We start from the raw sequence: 19,931 nt of genomic DNA on the forward strand, positions 1-19,931 counted from the left end.
AACACAAGAATAATACTAATCCCATATGGCCTCAACCCTTTGAGCATAAATAAAACACCTTTTATTTATCACCATATCGATTACTCATTATTTTTCATTTCGGTTAAACAACTTCTTACTTGAATTACAACACTTGTCCCATGCTCCTAGCATGCACACAATGTTTACCTATGGTTCTTACTTTGTGAAATAGATCACATTGAACACATTTCCAATCATACTCATTTCACAACTCCAAATCCTTTTTCATAAGTGAAAGAATATCAAATTCTTGCCACTTATAGAATATGCTAGATTCTAACATTTTATGCAATGATCCTTTCGTAATATCACTGCACCAAAGTCACAAAGACTATTGCCAATTATATTACAAAGTCCTCTATCGGATATTGTTATAATACAATTCCTTAGATATGATGTCTCTCACTCAAAGTACTTTCCTTTGAACATCCTTTTGCATAAAAGTTTCTAATCTAGACATTGATTCTCAATATCCAACTCCCAATATGGAAACCTTTCCATACTTACCATATGATAACTCATTCTCATTAGAATCTTATCTATTCATAATAATGTCGATATGGTTCATCCAATACTATACTTCCAACTACTCACAAGCGATCAATCCTAGGCGAACTTTGGATTGTCCTTTGATAGTTGTTTAATTATCTTAGTCAAAACCGATTCTTGTCCTTTTTCCTTCTAAATGCACTAGACATTTGGAAAATTTTAGAATGGTCAAATATTATAGCATTTGCAATCAATCCTATACCTGAAGCGTATGGGACACGATGCATAATGTCTTACATGAAGATTCAATACTTTATCAATCTTCTGCCATAATATTTTATGTGCTACGTTCTCAAAATTCGAACTATAAAGAGGAATGTCGTAATCATAATCGGATTTTTAAGAACACACTATGTTTCGTTGATTAAATTTATTAACATTTCACAACCTAAACCTTTAAATTTGAAATGAAGCATAATATTCTCTCCCTTAATTATAGCAAAACAACCTTTCAACTCTTACAACTTTGCAAAGTATGACTCTTGTTTTCTATAATTAATATTGCTAACTTGCAATACTATCCTTAATAATCATACAATCATAACATTTATGCTCCCACTATCATGATGATTATTATAAACATAACACTTATGCTCCCACTAGCTTTGACATGTATTCAGAAACCAGCTTAACTTCCAGAAAAACAATACTCATTGAATTTCTTAAGTTCTTGTTTCTAATACTTAGTGCTTTGATAATCTTTTATCAAGGCTTCTTAAACTTATATACCTTTTCCATAGATAGCTCATATGTGTGTCTAAACAATTCAGACTAATTGTCAAATCTCACAATTCGAATCATGGAAAGGGATACCGTAACCATAATCAAATTCGAGAATACAATTTCACAATCACTATCTTCTTAAAATCTCTATTAGTGAAAGCATTTCCTCGCAGTCATTTTCATGAAGGAGGGAATCTTATGACACTTAGATTTTAATGATGTATGTGTTCCTATCCATGTGAATTTTTCAAAACCAAAGTTTACGACAAATTCAAACTCATATGGACCGAACTTTCTTAATCTTGATTTCTTGCCTTATGGTAGCATAGCTGCCCACCACGTCTTCCAAGTAGCTAAGAAGCTCACCCTTTCCTATCAATGTACTATTCATTGATCAAGGTCCTTGCCTTTTATGCATTCGAACGAGAACTCATAGAACTCATATGCATAATTAACTCAATTGGAACGGCATAGAAACAAAATAACGTCAACACGATAGGTTGTAAACCTCAACTCGTGTGCTAGTGATGATCGATAAGGTTTATTTGATTTGTTCTTGAAACCTTTCAAGACCATTAAGACTCCCACTGACTCCTTGACATATAAGATTCTCTTGTCAATAAACATTTCTTGACAAACAAATATTCAAGAGTTAGTGTAGTTTTTATCAGAACACTTCATAAATTGGTCCTAGTTGGTCTTTGTCTTATCCAAGACATCACAACTTTCCGCATTTGATGAATGTTATAAACCTTCCTAATACTTATCACTCAATGTCACAATCTTAACTCTAAGACTTGTTTTGGAACGAAGTATGATTGACTTCTTGATTTGACCATTTCTTCAATCCTTGATTCCTCTTCTTAGACATACAATTATACTAAGACTCACTTAGAGGATCAATTGAGATATAGTTCTTAATCATTAAGACCTATCATAAAGCATAAAAGCTACTCTCCCTTCTTCTTAGAATGGAGAAACTTTTATCTTTCTGCCTACTTGACTCTTCTTATTCGTTTTGCTATTGATTTAAACCTTTTTAATCAATTCACAATTACACTTAATCTTATAAGTATAATCATATTTACTAAACTTTTAGTAAACCATGACGAATATATTGTTACTCTTATGGTGGACTTTGACCAACACACAACTTTGTGTACTCGATCTCCTAGTCCTTCACTTGACACTTTGTCAATGAATTAGTCTAATTTTCAAATATGAAATTTCTCATTCTTCGTGCAACCAAGTTACATGATTCCAAATTTCTGTCCAATTAAAACTTGGGCGATGAGAAACTCTCCCTATTTGGTAAATTCTCGACTTTTCCATAAACACCATAAATAAGAATCATATCCATTTGTTATAGAAATATGCAAACACCAATTTTCATAACGATTTCATTGCAAGGAAATAAACAAATAAATAAATAAGTCGAACCAAAATTTATTTTATTTATAAAAGCAGCGGAAAACATTTGTCCTTACAATGCAACATCCATTGAAAACTATGCTAATACTTCTTTCTTAGCAATCTAATTCTAACTCTAAGTAATAGCTCAAGAATCTAATCTTCGAGAAATGCGATCGAAATACATTCCTTCATGGTTAGATTCTGCTCACTTCTTCCCTTAAGCTTCCTTTCTTTTCTTCGATCCTACAAAACATCAATTGTAATCTTATCACATTATGTATTAAGAATCTAGAATAGAAGCTTAAAAGAGTTAGTTAATGGATTTTACCTATATTAGAGCCATACGTTTCAACTCTCCCATCTCTAAGATCTCTTAGGTAAAGGGGGCAGCTTCGTCTCCAATGCCCTTTCTCTTGGCAATAAAAGCAAATTGACTCTTTTGGAACATGACATGGAACTACTTCAGACATTTCCTTTCTCTTATGATCAAACTTTTTGATCATAGCATGTCTTTCGTTGCCATTGTCTATATCCATAGAGGTCTTGAAGGCAGATTCACCAATCAACTTTGCTTTTCTATTGCGCCAAACCATTGCTGATTCAGCAGCAATAAGCATATAGGTGAGATCTATAAGGGTCACGTCGTGGTTCATCATATAGTACTCTCTTACGAACTCACTATACGAGTTAGGAAGTGACTGAAGAACCCAATCAACAGCCATCTCCCCAGAGACAACGGATCCCAACATTCTTAACCTATCAATGTGTGACTTCATCCCTAGGACGTGTGCACACACCGACTTTCCTTCTTTATGTTTACTTGCCAAAAGGGCTTGAGTGATCTTGAACTTTTCAAGCCTTTGAACTTGTGGGTTAGGGAGAATAATTGGAGGAGGTGGAGGAAGTGAAGCATGATTTCTTGTTCCACGATCGAATCGTGGAATATCATCTTCATGTGGAAAGCTTGTTCCACGGGATTTGGGAAGACCATAGTTGTCGAACTTTGACATCTACAAAACGGGAGAAAAACGAATTCAAGTTAGTTGATTGATTGAGTCCTTAGTAAATCACCCAAATGAGATACTAAGGCTAGGACCCAACACAATACGCTACAACCTAGAAAAGGGATGTCGTAATCTAGTTGCAGAATATTTAAAGGTAAGTGAATGACGATTCACTAATTTCCACCATGAAAAACGAAAAAGAAATTTAAGTTTTAAATTTATGAAAACTCCTAGATCCTATGAGATTCATTGAACATTTCAATGGCATGTTTAAATCTCGATATGCCCCTCTTGTTTGTGACTGGGATGCCGAGGATCACAAAGCGGGTGTGAATAACCATTCAAACTTACATGGTGCCCTCACATGTTACAGTCACCTATTCGATGTGTCGGTAAACCACACACGCTCCACCGAACTATGACAAACATTGAGTCACCCTTTGCTTCCTTTGCTTAGAACCATTTAGTGTGTCGGTAAACCACACACGCTCCACTAACGTCTTCGCAAGGGTACAAAGTGTAATTTCATGGAATTGCATCAATTCACTTTGCCTAAGTAACTAAGATTGGGAATTTATAAAACATTTAGTTACTTTTGTAATTCATTATACTTATAATGGAAGGTTTCGTCCTATCCTACCCGTTCGGCTAACGACCCTCCACTAGTCAAGAGTGTGGTGGGTAAGAGTGGATACCCATTCAATCGCCATTTTATAGGCAATTCCTTAAACACCCCTTATAGACCAGCTTCATGAATGAGGCCTACTAACGGTAAAACTGACTTTTACTCATACATATATATAATGTTAGACTTTTATAGTATAGGGTGTATTTTACACTTTTAAAATATTAGGTGGTCAAATCTAACAATTATACTTTTAATTCAATTAAATTGTAAACCAAACTTTATGGATTTATTAATCCTCTTTTAATTATACACCTTAATTAATTAATAAAACCATAAGGGTGTGATTTGAATCTTTTTCAAAACAATACTAGGGTTTTAGAATTTAACATTCCTAAATTAAACCTTTAATCAACTTTTAAATTCCAAAACTTGAGGGCAGGTTTTGAAACATTTCAAAACATTAGGGTTTAGAATTTAAATATACATCAAAATTAAACTATTAATCAAAATTTAAATTCCAAAACTTGAGGGCAAGTTTTGAAACCTTTTTCAAAACATTAGGGTTTCAACTATTTAAATTTCAAAACAACAAAACGTTTGAGGTCAAATTTAAACTATAAAACCTAAAGGGGAAAATATGAAACATTTCATAACATAAGGATCAAATAACAAATAATCTAAATTAACATTTAATCATATAATTATCCATATTTGATTTATTTAATGATTTCTTGCAAAACAATTTACCAATTTAATCAAAATAATTAATCAATTATCACATAAGGAAACAAATATTTTATTAATTGATAAATATCTTCAATTAGATCAAGAATATAGTCGTATATATCAAAAAATCGGATTTATATTGATCTAATATGATAATGCAAGTATCCTCAAGCAAAAACAGCAAGAAATCCCGGTTTTCCCTCATGTTATGATAATGCAAGTATCATACAAGCATAACGTTTGAGGTCAAATTTAAACTATAAAACCAATCTAGGCTCTAATACCACTGATGGGTTTTGGTCATAAGAACATCCTATGTGCTCATACAAACCCTAATGCTTGGATCTAGGTTTCTCTATTGTACATGCAAGTTATCCAAGACTATAAACCCTAATTCTAGCATACAAGTAATCATATTAACATAAGAATGGGTTTAAGATATTACCTTAATTGTTATGTAGCAATAACAATCACAATTCCTCTTTGTATTGACTTTAGAAAGCTTAGAGTCACAAATGTCACTCCTCTAATGGTTCACAAACACCAAGAGCAAGAGGATGAAGAGGAGAGAGGATGGAGGCTGCCCAAAAACGTGTGGAAACCCTAGAAGGATATTTAGCCACGTTTTTGGGTCATAAGGAATCTATATATAGTGAGGCTATTAGGGTTATCTAACAAGGAAACCATAATATGGATGCTTAAGCCCTAAGCAACCCATGGACCCCTTTCCTGAAGGCCTTGGACGATTTCTTATAGGTTTTCCCATAGAATTCGTCCACTCCTTAATATAAGACAATCCATAGCCCAAATTGCAATTATCTTATAATTACAATTCCAGTCCCTTAAGTTTAATTAATCTCTTTTAGTCACAAAACTAATTACCAATTAATTCTTGACTAACATTAATTAAACAATATGATTTCTCCTTTAATATGTTATTCTCATAATATATTAATAAATCATATTTAATCATTTCTCTCCATTATTCATCCTATCAAGTTGCTTTGGTGAAGGCAACCCAAAAGGACCATGCACCATCGGGTCAAGTACATACTAAAATAGTTATGGACTTAGACACCAATCCAACAAGAACAACCTGTAACCCTCCTTCTTTTCTGCCTTTTACCCATCTTCGGTCTCGTATGCAGCCACCACCATCCACCCTTCATCCCTCTCCCCTTTCACAAATGCATGTATCTCCTCCTTGGTCGATTACATCCTGAATTATGTATTCTGTGAGCCTCGATTACAACTCAAGAAAAAATACAAGTCATAGACACCCTGTTTGAGGGAGAGCCACAAAAAGAGTGATTAGTGATTTTTGAAATCGATGTTATCAAGAAATTGATTGTCATTTCAGAAACTCCATATGACTTTTGGTTTTTGTTTCATAGATCGATGGTCATTTCCTTAGGATTGATTTTGATTTGATTATGGAATCGGGATTTCCAAATCGTTTGTAAACTAATATCATAGAAATTAGTTGCCTTCCACCATCGTTACGAAAAAAAATCATCGATAACTCTCCAAATAATCAAGCAAATGAGAAAGTTGACAAATTAAAAGCACAAATTAAATTGGTTATATGTTAGCAATCATCATGAGTGAATAACAAATGTCATGGCTTACAAGAACCAAAGGTCAGAAGTTATGATACATGAATATGCCAATCACGTGAGACACAATAGTAATATGCCAATATATCTCCAGTGTATTGGAAACTGGAAATATACAAGAGGAGACTTATGAGTTCTGATTATTGAGTTATTGACTAGAATTTTCAAGAAAACTAGAAGTCCAACACAAACTACATTACCAAATCGTTAATCTCAAGCACAAGAAAGTATATCTAGGAAATATAAATGATTACATTTATGCCCTTCAAAGTAAAACCAATTGATATTAACGTGTTTGTAAGAAGAGTTATTTGGCTTAAAGCCATCGACATCATATGTGCCTAATCCGAGAGTTGATATTACTTTTTTTAGAAGAAAAAAAAAACAAAATTTAAGTATTCAATAGGCACCAATTCAACGAATATTCAACAAAATATTTGATTGCTACAACAAAATAGGGTTAGAATCGAAATAAAATCTTGGATTGACATGAACAACAACAAACTTACTAGAGATTGTAGCAACTTTCTGCGAAATAAGAGGATTCAATGTTGTTCGTGACAGAGACGTGAAGGCAAAAGCGTGAAAAGGATACCAGATTGATGATGAATAAGACATTAATGATTCCCAAGCCCAACTAGGTAAGTCGATGAACCCCCAAAAATCTAGAATGGATCCCAACCCGATCCGAGCAAAAATTATGAAAGGAGACTACAGTGGTAGGGTGGAGGTGTTGGTGTTGGTGTTGGTGCTGCTGACGATGGTGTTGCTCAAAATTGTAATCTCGTATGGGTGTGCATCGTTGGGTTGGGGACGAAAGATATAGAAGAAAAGAGACAAATGTGAGGAGATTAGGTCTGATCTTTTTTAGAAAGAGAAGAAAATAAAAATATTTAATTTTTGGATATGGGAAAAAATGTTAAATTTTGGTAAAGAGGGAAGTTGGAATTTTTTAGAAGTCTGAAAAAAGTGAACTCCATCCAAATCGAAAAAATTGAAGTCCCTCCAAATCATGTTTTAAAACACTTATAATGATATTTTTTATTTTTCTTTTATTGTTACAGATTTATACTTTTAGATATACATAAAAAATAAAACATGACTATAAAATATTTTTAGTTACATGTTTTATTTTTTAAATGTTATAATAAAATATTTACAGTTACATGTTATTTTTTATATTCAAAATCATTAATTTTAAACATGCATATGAAATTAAACTATCATCATAAAACACTTATAATCATATGTTTTTTTTAAAGTCATAATAAAATACTTATATATAGTCATATGGTTTTTTAAATGTCATAATAAAATACTTATAATCATAATGATTATTGTGACTATTGGCTAGTATTTGTAACACTTTTTTATGTAAATAGTAACAAAATGTGTAAAAATAATTTGCAATGGTGATGGTTTTTAACTATTATGTGATTAAAACATTACTGACAAAATGTGTTAAAATAATTTGCAATTGTGATGGTTTTTAACTATTATGTGATTAAAACATTACTAAAATTTGATTAATAAACTTTAGTGACGTAATTAACCACAGCTATGACAACCTTGTTTCCAAAAAGCATGATCATAAGTCATTTTTGTAAATATTAGTCGTTACTACAAGTAACTATTCTTGTGCATGCCACAGGGCACACGTTAGGCAAACACGAAGCATATACTAAATGCACCCATCGTTATTTATTTTATTTATGGAAAGCCTTTTTTTACACGGCTTGTATATGGAAAGCTATTTCTATGCCCCATTTTAGTTTTTGCCCTAAAATACATTACAACTAGAAAGGTTGGTGCTTGCATTTCTTCACTTTCAATGTTTTTCCTTTTATATATGCCTACATGGTGATCAACACAGACAAGAGCTGAGTTTCATTTGAAACGTGTCAACAAAAGTGAAAACAGTGTCGCTAAAACAATATTGCTGCCAAAAGTTGCAAACATTGGACAAGATATAAAGCACTTCTTATGAACAATAAAAAATCCTGCACTTTATTTTTGAACAGAACATCCCAAAATCCAGGTTACATAGTTTCTTATTCAATTAATTTTGCAGGGATTTAAGGGAAAAAAGAGTACACAGAAATCTTGATGACAGTGTAACTTAGAGCTCACTACAAAACTAATTCAAATGAAAATAAAGAATCAATATTGAGGTTATATCAGAAAGTTACTACCTTGAGAGAACTGAGAAGATAACATCATCTCCACCAGATCCATCTCCTTTTTCCCGTTTGACGAAGAACCAGAAACAGCACTTTGTTCAGCATCAAAAACCATGTCCCTCTTTGTATCTTTATGGTAGCCATAGTCGCTACAGTTAGTCAATGTAGTGGCTCCTTCCAGGAGATAAGAGATGTAAACATCGGAAGCGAGTTGGTTTTTTGATGAATCTACTTTGTCCAAATATGAACCTGAGTTCTCATCATGAGGAATTGATGAAGATGAAGCAAACCCGTATTGTGATATGTCAGTAAACCCAAGGGAAGTCAGGTCTAAAGTGGATTCTGGATTGAAGTGGACTGAGGACTCATTGGAGATTGATGAAGATGAACCAAACCCGTATTGAGAATTATCACTAAACCCTAAGGGATTAGTGTGTAAATAGGATTTTGGATCTTTAACGTAGATCGAGGACTGATTGGAGTTTGTGTTTGTGTCCTGTCTAATTGGGTTGCTATCTCCGAAAAAGCTTTGCATGAAAGTTAACTCATCGTCGTACGATTGTGTGATGTCTAAAGATGGAGAGTCATCAGAGTTTGAATTCGGCAGCTCAGTAAAAAGAGCGTTGAATTTAATGGAAGGATCATCGGAGGAGATGGTGGTAGAACTTCCCGGGGTTGCAGCGACCATGGTGGTGGTAATAGAAGCTAGATTATGATCACTAGTATTAGTGGTCCCCTTGCTTTTAATGTACTCTTGTAAAACAGAAGGTCGAGACTTGGTATTTTTGGTGTCGTTTTTCTTGCTCTTACGACGAGAATTTTGTCTCCTTTTTGTTGCATTCCAATGGTTCTTTATCGCGTTCTCTGTCCTTCCAGGAATTAATTTCGCAATTTCAGCCCATTTGTTGCCTACTTTTCGATGAGCTTCAACCATCTTTCTCTCTTCGTCTTCACTCCATGTATCTTTCTGCAAGAAAATGAAGTATGGTAATTAACATGCATATATGTTGTCAGGAACAAATCATAAGCAAAAAAGCATCCAATTCAACATCCTTTTGAATTAAAACTCTGATTTCAGATCTCAAACTTGTGTTATTGCCAAAGTTTGTCAATGAATAAAAAGCAAAAAAATACACCCCAGCTTCAATTCCTAAGGTTGGGTTTTTGGTGTCTTCAAGAAAGGGTTTTTTCCACTCTTGGTCGAGGATATAACTTGTTCTTATGGTAGCAAAACAAAATTAACGGATACAATGATAGAATGCTAGAAGTCATTCACAGAAATATAATCATTCTTAACATATAGATCTTCATCGCTAATTAAGTGTGCGAATATTCATTTTATAAAAATAAAAATAAAAATAAAAACCTAGAGATGAATAAACTCATATCCATAAAGAATGTCTCTTCGAGATCCATGACAAAGAAAAAAAAAAGTTATTATTTTGGTAGAAAATTAGGGTTTGACAAGAAGAAACAAATTAAGTGTACGTAATAAAATTAGGGTTTTATCTGATGAGAAACTGAAAAGATCAAAATCTGATAAAATATACACCAAATCCACAGTTCTTAGATCGTATTTGAGTCATCCATCACAGGTATTAGGATGTCGTAGTACTATTTTTGGGAACTTGTGATCATATGCCAGATTAATTAGATGAAATGAAAAACCTTGATATCAGGGCGCAAATGATTATGCCATCGCTCACGACACTGTTTCCCAGCTCTACCCGTCATTTGCTCAGCGATGTGAGCCCATTTCCGAACTCCATGTTGTTTCACCAGCCTAAGAAGTTTCCTACACACAAAAAGGGAGAAAAATGTTTGAAGTTCATGCATGAAAAATCAGAGTATATATAATTGGAGCAAAGAACTTGAATCTTTTTTTAAACCTGTCTTCTTCATCTGTCCATTGTCCCTTGATCAAACACTTACGACCACACCCTTTCGATTTCATCATCTTCTTACCAGATTTGATTACTTCGTTGGTAAGTTCTATGTTTCGATAGCTTTTTGAAAAAGCACCACGATCAGGAGCCAATATCTTTTCCATGGAAAAACATGGTACTAATGGAACTTCACATTCATCATACAAGCCACCGATCCCTCCATCAGAATACGAAGAAAATCCACAAACCCCATTTGAAGGGATGAATGTTTCTTTGTTCATCTCAAAGTTCTGATGAGAAAAAGGGTTTTCAAGACTTTGACCCTGCAAGAACCTACCAATGGCTGTCAACGGAGGAGGAACATGCTGATGTTTATGTAAATTCACATAATTAGGAAAGCCACCACCATGCCCACCACCTTCCATACGCTTCAAGAATTTTTTCTTTATACAAAGGAAATAGCTTAGATCAAGGAAAGTGGTAGTTTTGGTGTTGTTTCCTTCTTTTTCTTCTTCTTCTTTCTAACAAAACTCCATAAATATGGTTATAGAAGGTATAAGTATCCTTTCCCTGTAACGAGATCCATTGGATCAGAGTCAATCCAACGGACTGAAAATTCTCTGTAAATATAACCCCCTAAGCTTCCTCTCTAGAACAAATTACATAAGTCGCTCTAATCAATTTACTTTTCATTAAATGATAGTAATTATTGAGGAGAGGGTATTGGGGAGAACATTAAGCCTTGATTCAATTTCTTGAATTATTTTTCGTTTTTTCTTATTCAATTACCAATTGCATGCTAATCATGTATAATCAATCTAGGATGTACGTATATAAGCTCCAAACTATGTGAATCCTTACATTTCTAGTTTTCTACATTTGCATTGTAGAAAATGTTACTGTGTTAGTGTGGAAGCTTTGAGTTAATGAGGTTTTCAATCAAATGCTATTATACGATTAAATGGGTGGCCGTGATATATATATATATATATATATATATATATATATATATATATATATATATATATATATATATATATATATATATATATATATATATATATATATATATATATATATATATATATATATATATATATATATATAGGGAAGAGTTATATGGAAAATGAATGATTAGGGCAATACATATTTGAACCAATGAAAACATGACAACACATCACTTTCACAATAACTTCCACAATATATTATTTGTCAAGAAAGAAATGGACACGTGTCATTTGATTATTGGTTCCGGTAAATGTTGCCCTAGTTATTTGTTTTCCATAGAACTCATTCCTATATATATATATATATATATATATATATATATATATATATATATATATATATATATATATATATATATATATATATATATATATATATATATATATATATATATATATATATATATATATATATATATATATATATATATATATATATATATAAGAGACTGCAGGTACGTAAAACATAAAAACAAGAGGTTCTGTGTTTGACACCTCTAAGTAATAAAAGGAGTTTTGCATGATTCAAATGGGTTTGGTGATGGATGCAATCATTGTTAATTTAGTAATTAAGCTAAAAACTTTCTAGAAGATAAAATAAATATAATTAAAGAACCGACTTGACGATTTGATCCTTATATTTTCTAAGCGATTAACAATTTAACATAATAAATGGGTAAGTAAGAACAAAAATGACCCTCCATTGGCCCTTACTATTTTTATAGACTAGACGAAAGGAATGTTAATGCCTTGTATGGAAATAATATTTTGTAGTTAAATTATCGACAAAATTGCAAAAACATGGTTTTTTGGTTGTCAAAAATATATGGTTTTAGTTCAAAAAAGTTTAATTATGCATTAGTGGTCCAATTTTAAATATTTTATATGTTTTAGTCTCTATGGTTAATATTTTATTGTGGTTTTAGTCCATACACAATCTAAAATAATAGAATATGCATTTCAATAAAAAAAATTTAATTTCTTTTAATTGTTTTTATTTTTTAATTAAAAAACCAAAAAAAGAATTTTCACCTACCCCACCCTACCTGCCCACTAGAGATGAAAGTGGGTCCAAACCCAAACCAGATGGACCCGGACCCGGAAAACCCGAAACCAGTTCACGGGATTTTGTAGAACCGGAAACTGGACCGATGTACAGGAACCGGTTCCGGGTACGATACCGGGTAAAGTGGGTCTACAACTGGAAAACCCGGAAACATCAAAGTGGGTAGGTTGGAACCGGATAAAGTGGGTTTAGAATCGAAAAACCAGAATTTTTTGGTAATTACTTACTACTTATTGGGTTGAACTTTGAAAATTTTCATATTAATATCCCAACTTTGGGAACTGTAACTCATTGAATATGAAACCAAAACTGACAAAATTATAGTGTAAAATCATATACAAATTCTAAACTACACTATGGGAAAAACCTCATGTCAATCCAACTTTAAACGAATGAGATGTGCATGTGTTAACTTTTTCACATAATACAAAATATAAAAACAAATAGCTGAAAAGTTGAAAATTTTCAGTTTTGATAACCCGACTTCGGGGGATTGTAAATCATTTAATATTAAACCAAAAATGACAAAATTATAGTCTAAATTCATGTACAAACTCTAAGCTACAAGTTGGTAAAAACTACATGTCAATCCGATTTCAAACGAATTAGATATGTATATTTTAGAACTTTCAGAGAATACAAAAAAACTAAAAAAACTAAAAACTTTCAGCTTTGATATCTCCACTTTGGGGGACTGTAAGTCAATGAATATAAAACTAAAAATGGCAAATTTATAGTCTAAAATCATGTACAGACTGTAAATTACACGTTAGAAAAAATCGCATGTCAATCGGAATTGAAACAAATTAGATATGCATCTTTTAAACGTTTCACAAAAACCGGTTCCGGCCCTAAAAGTGGTTCCGGTTCCTAACACCAGTTCCGGTTTTTAGACCCGGTTCACCCGGACCCGATGGACCCAAAATCGGATTACCTGAAACCCGGATAAAGCCAATTGTTAAACCCGGAACTGGAACCGATTCTATATATTCCGGTTCTAATGGTTCCAGTTCCAGTCCGGTTTTCCGATTCTAAATCTTATCCCTACTGCCCACCCCAGTCATCTCTCTCTCCCTCTCTCTCTCTCTATCTATCTATCTATCTCTCTCGCTCTCGTTCTATCTCTTTCTCTCTATCTCTCTCTCTCTCCATTTTATGCTCTTCATTGCCAAAAAAACCCTCACATGGAGGAAAATATCGGCTATTGATTTCTTTTCGTCTGATGAAAATAAAAAATATTTGAAGTAAGGCTTCTGGATGGCATCATAGCTCAGTGAGAAAATCTCGTCGAAAACCGGATCAAGTTTTAGGAGTGTGAACCCCTCTAGTAAGCTCGTTTAATGTGTTATTGAAACCCTCCAATTTTCGTCAAACAAATGGTGGTCGGAGGTCGGACCGTTCAATGATTATCGAAACTCTTTAGATCTCAAAACCTAATCGTAATGAAATCAACAGATATGGAGATCATCGTTCGATCTTCCAGGATGTACGATTACACATCTTTAGGCAGATTAGGGTTTGATCTTCATATTAAGATGTCTAATTCCACAGATTGATTTGATCTTCCTAATGTTGAGCATTAAGAATTCCACTTCTTGCAAGAATCAAATTAATCTAGAGGAACTCAAATTTCTAGGTCGGACTCAATAACAAGCCCAGATTTTTGTATGATCTTTGTTTCCAGAATAATTTATGGTGGAGATGAAGATGGTAGAAAAAATCTAGGTGGAGATAAAGGTGGTTGAAGGTGGTGGTGACAAACGATGGTCGAACTCGATGGTGGCAGTCGGTGCTGATGGTTTATGTGTTTTGAAGAACAAACCCAAAAGATGTTTTTTATTGTTATTGAGTACATGAAGATGTTCTTGAGTGTTCATTAAAGATAAACCCCAGTATATATATATATATATATATATATATATATATATATATATATATATATATATATATATATATATATATAGAGAGAGAGAGAGAGGGGATGGGGTGGGTGGGCGGGCTTCTGTTATTTTTAAATTAAAAGCATTAATATAAATGTAAAAAAAAAACATATATAAGGAGTATAATAGTATTTTTCAACTTGATAGAACCAAAATCACTAAAAAGATCCAAAATTAAACAAATGATGCACCACCAAACGTTTTTAGATTAAAACCATATATTTTTAACAACCACATATACCATTTTTGCAATTTTGTCTAAACTATTACTTACAAAAATGATATCCCATTAGCCATTAGTATTTTTATTAAGGGAAAATGCCTTAAACTCGCAAACAATAATACAAAAGATGTTTTTTATATTAAACTTTTAATTGTATCGAGTTAACAAATTAACTTTTTATTTTTGTTTAGAGTATCATAGAATACAAAATTAACCATGAATAGCTAGCTACATAACCCATGTGGACTCCCGGTTTAAAAATGAGAAAAAGAATAAGCGAAATCATTTCCTAAACCTATGTTATACGAAAAAAAAAATATTAAAAACCAAAATATCAAACGCATTGCATTTGTTTCCCTACTCCTTAACTCTCATTCATACAATTCCCTTGTTGTCCTCCTTGACGTTCGCATTCCATCAAAAACATTTAAGAAAAACACCAACGATTGTTGCGATTCCTTTAGGTGGTGCGATTCCACTAATATTGAGGAACGTATTCCATCAAAATCCTTGCCCTTTATTTGTATTTTCGAGTTACAAAGTTTGGTTTTCTATAAGGGTTTCTTATGTGTTTGTATCTTGATTTCTTCAAGGGTTTTTTTTATGAGTTTGTATTTTATACATGGTTAGTTCCTATTTTAGAGTTAGTGAGTTTTTTTTTCACTGGTTCAACATGAAAATCTAAAGTAATAGTTTCTTATGAATTTGTAATTTTTTCAATGACTTTATGATCTGCTCAAATAAGTTCTTCACGTTGACATTAACCAAGAAAGAGGGTTTTGGTTAAAACCCTAACTTGTTGTAATAGGGTTGTTGTAACTATAAGTGATTAATTGTGTCTCTAGATTTTTTTATTCTCTTGATTGACAACGTCTCATTGCAAAATGAATAGTCTAGTATGCTCAAGAGTCATATTAAAATGATATTGATATCTAACATATTATACTAATAGGTCATACTAACAACAACTTGATATAACCAAAGGGCTTCTAGCCCAGCGGTATCAGGTGTTGTCCTCCCTCATTGAGGTCGAGGGTTTAAGTCTCGTCGCAGACATAGGTGAAATAGGTGTTGTTAGTTTAGGAGTAGATTAGATTTGCCGGTTCAAAAAAAAACAACTTGATATAATTGATTATTTATTAGAAAATGATTTTAATAAATATTCAATAAAACTCTTATAATTAAATTTTAAATTATATATTTCTAGGAAATGTTAATTTTCATTAGCAAGTAACATTATATATAATTCATATGGTATTAATTAATAAGTCATGCACAATATTTTGGACTAGACAAATTCTTTTTCTCTTTTACCAAAAATTAAAAGTTTATATTTTATAAACTTGTTTTATAAAATATAAAGTTTTTGCCTTCTTCCTTTTATTATTTAAAAAAAATAAGAGTAAAAAAGAAAGAGTATGGTTTTTTGATTATTTAAATAAGAGAATGGCTCTTTGAATATTTAAATAAGAGTATGGCTTTTTGATTATTTAAATGAGAGAATGGCTCTTTGATTATTTAAATAAGAGTATGGTCTATTGAATAGTGTATTCAAAAGGTAGGGTATTGTTACTACTATAAATACAAGGTTTGAGGCTTGCATTTTTGGCTTGTCATTCTTTTGAAAAATGGCTGAAACTATGACCCTCTCACTCAATCTCTCTAGTCTTGCTTTTGTATGAACAAAATACTTGCATTTTTCATGCTCTCTTTAAGTTTATATTGGTTATGAACTTAAAGCTTAAGGGTTTAATAGTTTATGGGCTAGCATCTACATCAAGTGGAGTCATTGTTGGTGTCTCAAAGGTTCTACATTATTCATCAACTTCCAAGCCTTCCAAGGGGACCCAAAGAACAACAAAGATTGTTATTTCTTCATACTTTCTTTGGTTGGTTTTTAAATCTTTCTATAACTTGCAAGAAGATCCTTGGTGAGTATAAAATGTTTATGTTATTTCAAAATTTTAAGTCTTCCGTTGCCATATTTTTCTAGTTTCTGAAACTATTTTTGAACTAAAACCCAACACAAAAATGTGTATTATTATGTTCAGAAGTTTTCATTTACTGATAAGTTACAAATGTTAAAGTGTGAAGAGACTATGTGTCATTTATTGAGAAAGGATGTGAACGTGGTAAAATAATTGTTATATATGTTGATCACTATTCTGAAACCTCAATGACAAGATTTATGAAGAAAAAACAAATAAGGCTCATAATGTAGATATTCAGGCAAATTAAGATGGTATGTTAGATTATGATTCATTGTCGGATGATTCAAAGGAAGATGAAATTTCTTTGGAAAAATGTCTAGAAATCCTTTATTAAATGGTCTTTCTCTCAATTTAATGGCCCCACAAATTGAAGACGAAGAGTCTGATACTAATGAAAATGAGTCTGAAACATTAAGTTTGAATGAAGAAGATGAAGAGTTTGTTGGTCTAAAACTCATAGTTTACCCAAGATATGACCCTACACAATGTTTTGGGTATGAAGTTTGAGAGTCAAAACAGTCAAAACAATGTTTCTATAACTATGAGTTTAAAATGGTTACCAATTGAGGTTTGAGAAAAATGACTATAAAAGGATTGAACTTAGACGTGGGAAGGGAAATGATGGTGTTTGTTGTCCTTTTAGGCTTTTTACAAGTTTGATAGATGGTGAAGAATCGTTTTAGATAAAGTCCTTTAATCCAACTATTTCAAATTGGTTTCCATCGTGTCATATGCGTGGATTGGTAATCACTTTGTCAATCAAATATTGCAAAACAGAATAATTGAAAGGTCCAATATAAAAGTTAATGTATCTCAAGATCGAAGAGCCACGTCCCACGCTAAGAATGAGATTGAAGTTTAAACAACATTGTAACGACCATAAAATTCCAACCAATTTAAACTTTTCAAAAACAACCCAGTTTCATTAAGTTATTACAAAAAGGTTTTCAATACAATTATTATCAGAATCTTCCCAGAACCACATCATAAACATAATCATGAGGAGCAGTACGATCACGCCTTTGCCTTGCCATAGTCTCCTGAAGAACCTGAAAAACATTAAACCACAACTGTAAGCCCGAAAGCTTAGTGAGATATCCCCAAAATACCAACCACATATACCATACACGCATAACATGCCATATCATAACAGAACACATAATAGCCATGCACTTCTGGTCTAATGTGTGACTAGTCCGCCACACCGGCCTTCAGTCCACCTGGTCCACCATCCGAGTCTAACCACATACATCGAGTCTACAGTGTGATTGGTCCGCCCGCACCGGGCCTTCAATCCACCTGGTCCACTCTCTGAGTCTATAGTATGACTGGTCCGCCCGTACAGGGCCTTCGGTCGGCCTGGTCCACTCTCCGAGCCTCGACACGTCTGGTCCGCCCTCTTGGGGCCTACATCCTATCCGGACCGCTCGTTGGGCCTTCGGGATAACCGGTCCGCCCTGGGTGTGTTGGCCTACAGCACAAAGCAGGTCCCGCCTCAACCCAGCCCCAGTCCAACAACCATGTGCACATAAACATTCAATCATATAACAAATCACATCCAATCAAACCGATCTAACAGATCACATAGCATAACATCATCCTAACCAGGATACCGACCTAACCGGTCACTAACATAGAATCATCCTATATACCAGGATTCCGACCTTAACCAGGTCTCTAACATATACCATCCTAACTACCAGGATGCATCATAGCAAAGCAATAACATAACAATGATACCCGGATCACAAACCGATAAAGGGTCAGCCTTGGTGCCATAGACACTATTGATATAGTGAGGATAACTCACCTCAATACGCCGATCTGAACCGAAGAAGCAGATTCCCGAACCACCGTCTCACCGTTAATCCCGAACTATCCAAAAAAGCAAATAACCATTAGCTCAAGCACAACATCCCTCTAAGGGTAAATTGACCAATTTACCCTTAACTCAATCTGGTCCATAACAAAGGCCCAAAACCAAAATATGAAAGGCCCAATCACACGATAAGCTCTTAAGCCCACGAATGGCCTATTAATGGCCCAATTTGCTATATTAGGCCCATTCTCTTAATTGGGCCTTACTCTAGGCCCAACATACATACTTGGCTCTTATCCCTTACTCTTGATGGCCCACAAAGGCCCAATGATCCAGAATTCGGAGCAAAGCCCAATATTGGCCCAATTTACCAAATTGGGCCCATATCTCTAAATGGGCCTAGATCCCGGGTCCATACAATTATAGAGTCCAGAACACTACATCCATAATGTCCAGCCACGGCCCAAACTCTAATGGCCCAATAACAGCCCAAACTCTAAAGGCCTAAAACGAAGAACTCAACAAAGGGAGTACGTTGGGCGTACCCCTCTTGGTACACTGGGCGTAACTCAAAGTTCACGGGTGAATCGGGACTCGTAATCACTACGTGGGGCGTACATAAGATTACACGGGCGTAATCTCGCTGACTTCAAATCCTCATGGGTTCTTAATGGCTTAATCTCTTAAGTCCAAACTTCAGATCCATAGGCCAAATATACCTAGGATTCATAAAGTCTTAAACTTTATTGCTTGGGACGTCTATAAAGCTCTTAACCCAAGGTCTTAATCCATTAAGACCTACTTATCTCACACATAGGACAACCACAACCCTTGGGACCTCATTTTTCTCACTCAAGACCTCTCCTAAGGTCTGAAAGGACAGATAATCTCGACCAACTCGAAACATGCATCAAGATGAGGACTTTTAGGACAAGAATGGTGTCAATACTTCACAACACATAGATCTATTCAATATGAATGTCAAGAAAGAAGCTTTATACCTCAGATAGGCTCCAAAGGATGATGTCTTTCCAGATCTATAAGTTTCAGCCGCTCCACTCCTTCTTTAACAACTTCTCCTTTCTTCCTTTATGCTTTCCTTTGCTAATCCAAGCTTTCCAAGGTCAACCACATCCAAC

At 33.7% G+C, this 19,931-nt stretch overlaps 1 protein-coding gene across 1 annotated transcript; it reads right to left on the minus strand.

Moving 5' to 3' along the window:
• Positions 1–8,852: 8,852 nt before the first annotated feature.
• Positions 8,853–11,171, minus strand: LOC111880068 (transcription factor MYB119). Its single transcript, XM_023876478.1, has 3 exons — positions 10,750–11,171; positions 10,529–10,655; positions 8,853–9,827 (listed from the first exon to the last, which is right to left on the minus strand). The coding sequence occupies exons 1-3, from the start codon at positions 11,169–11,171 to the stop codon at positions 8,853–8,855; spliced, it is 1,524 nt and encodes a 507-aa protein (XP_023732246.1).
• Positions 11,172–19,931: the final 8,760 nt, after the last annotated feature.

The sequence above is a fragment of the Lactuca sativa genome, chromosome 9 (assembly GCF_002870075.4).
Source record: "Lactuca sativa cultivar Salinas chromosome 9, Lsat_Salinas_v11, whole genome shotgun sequence".
Classification (NCBI taxonomy): domain Eukaryota; kingdom Viridiplantae; phylum Streptophyta; class Magnoliopsida; order Asterales; family Asteraceae; genus Lactuca; species Lactuca sativa.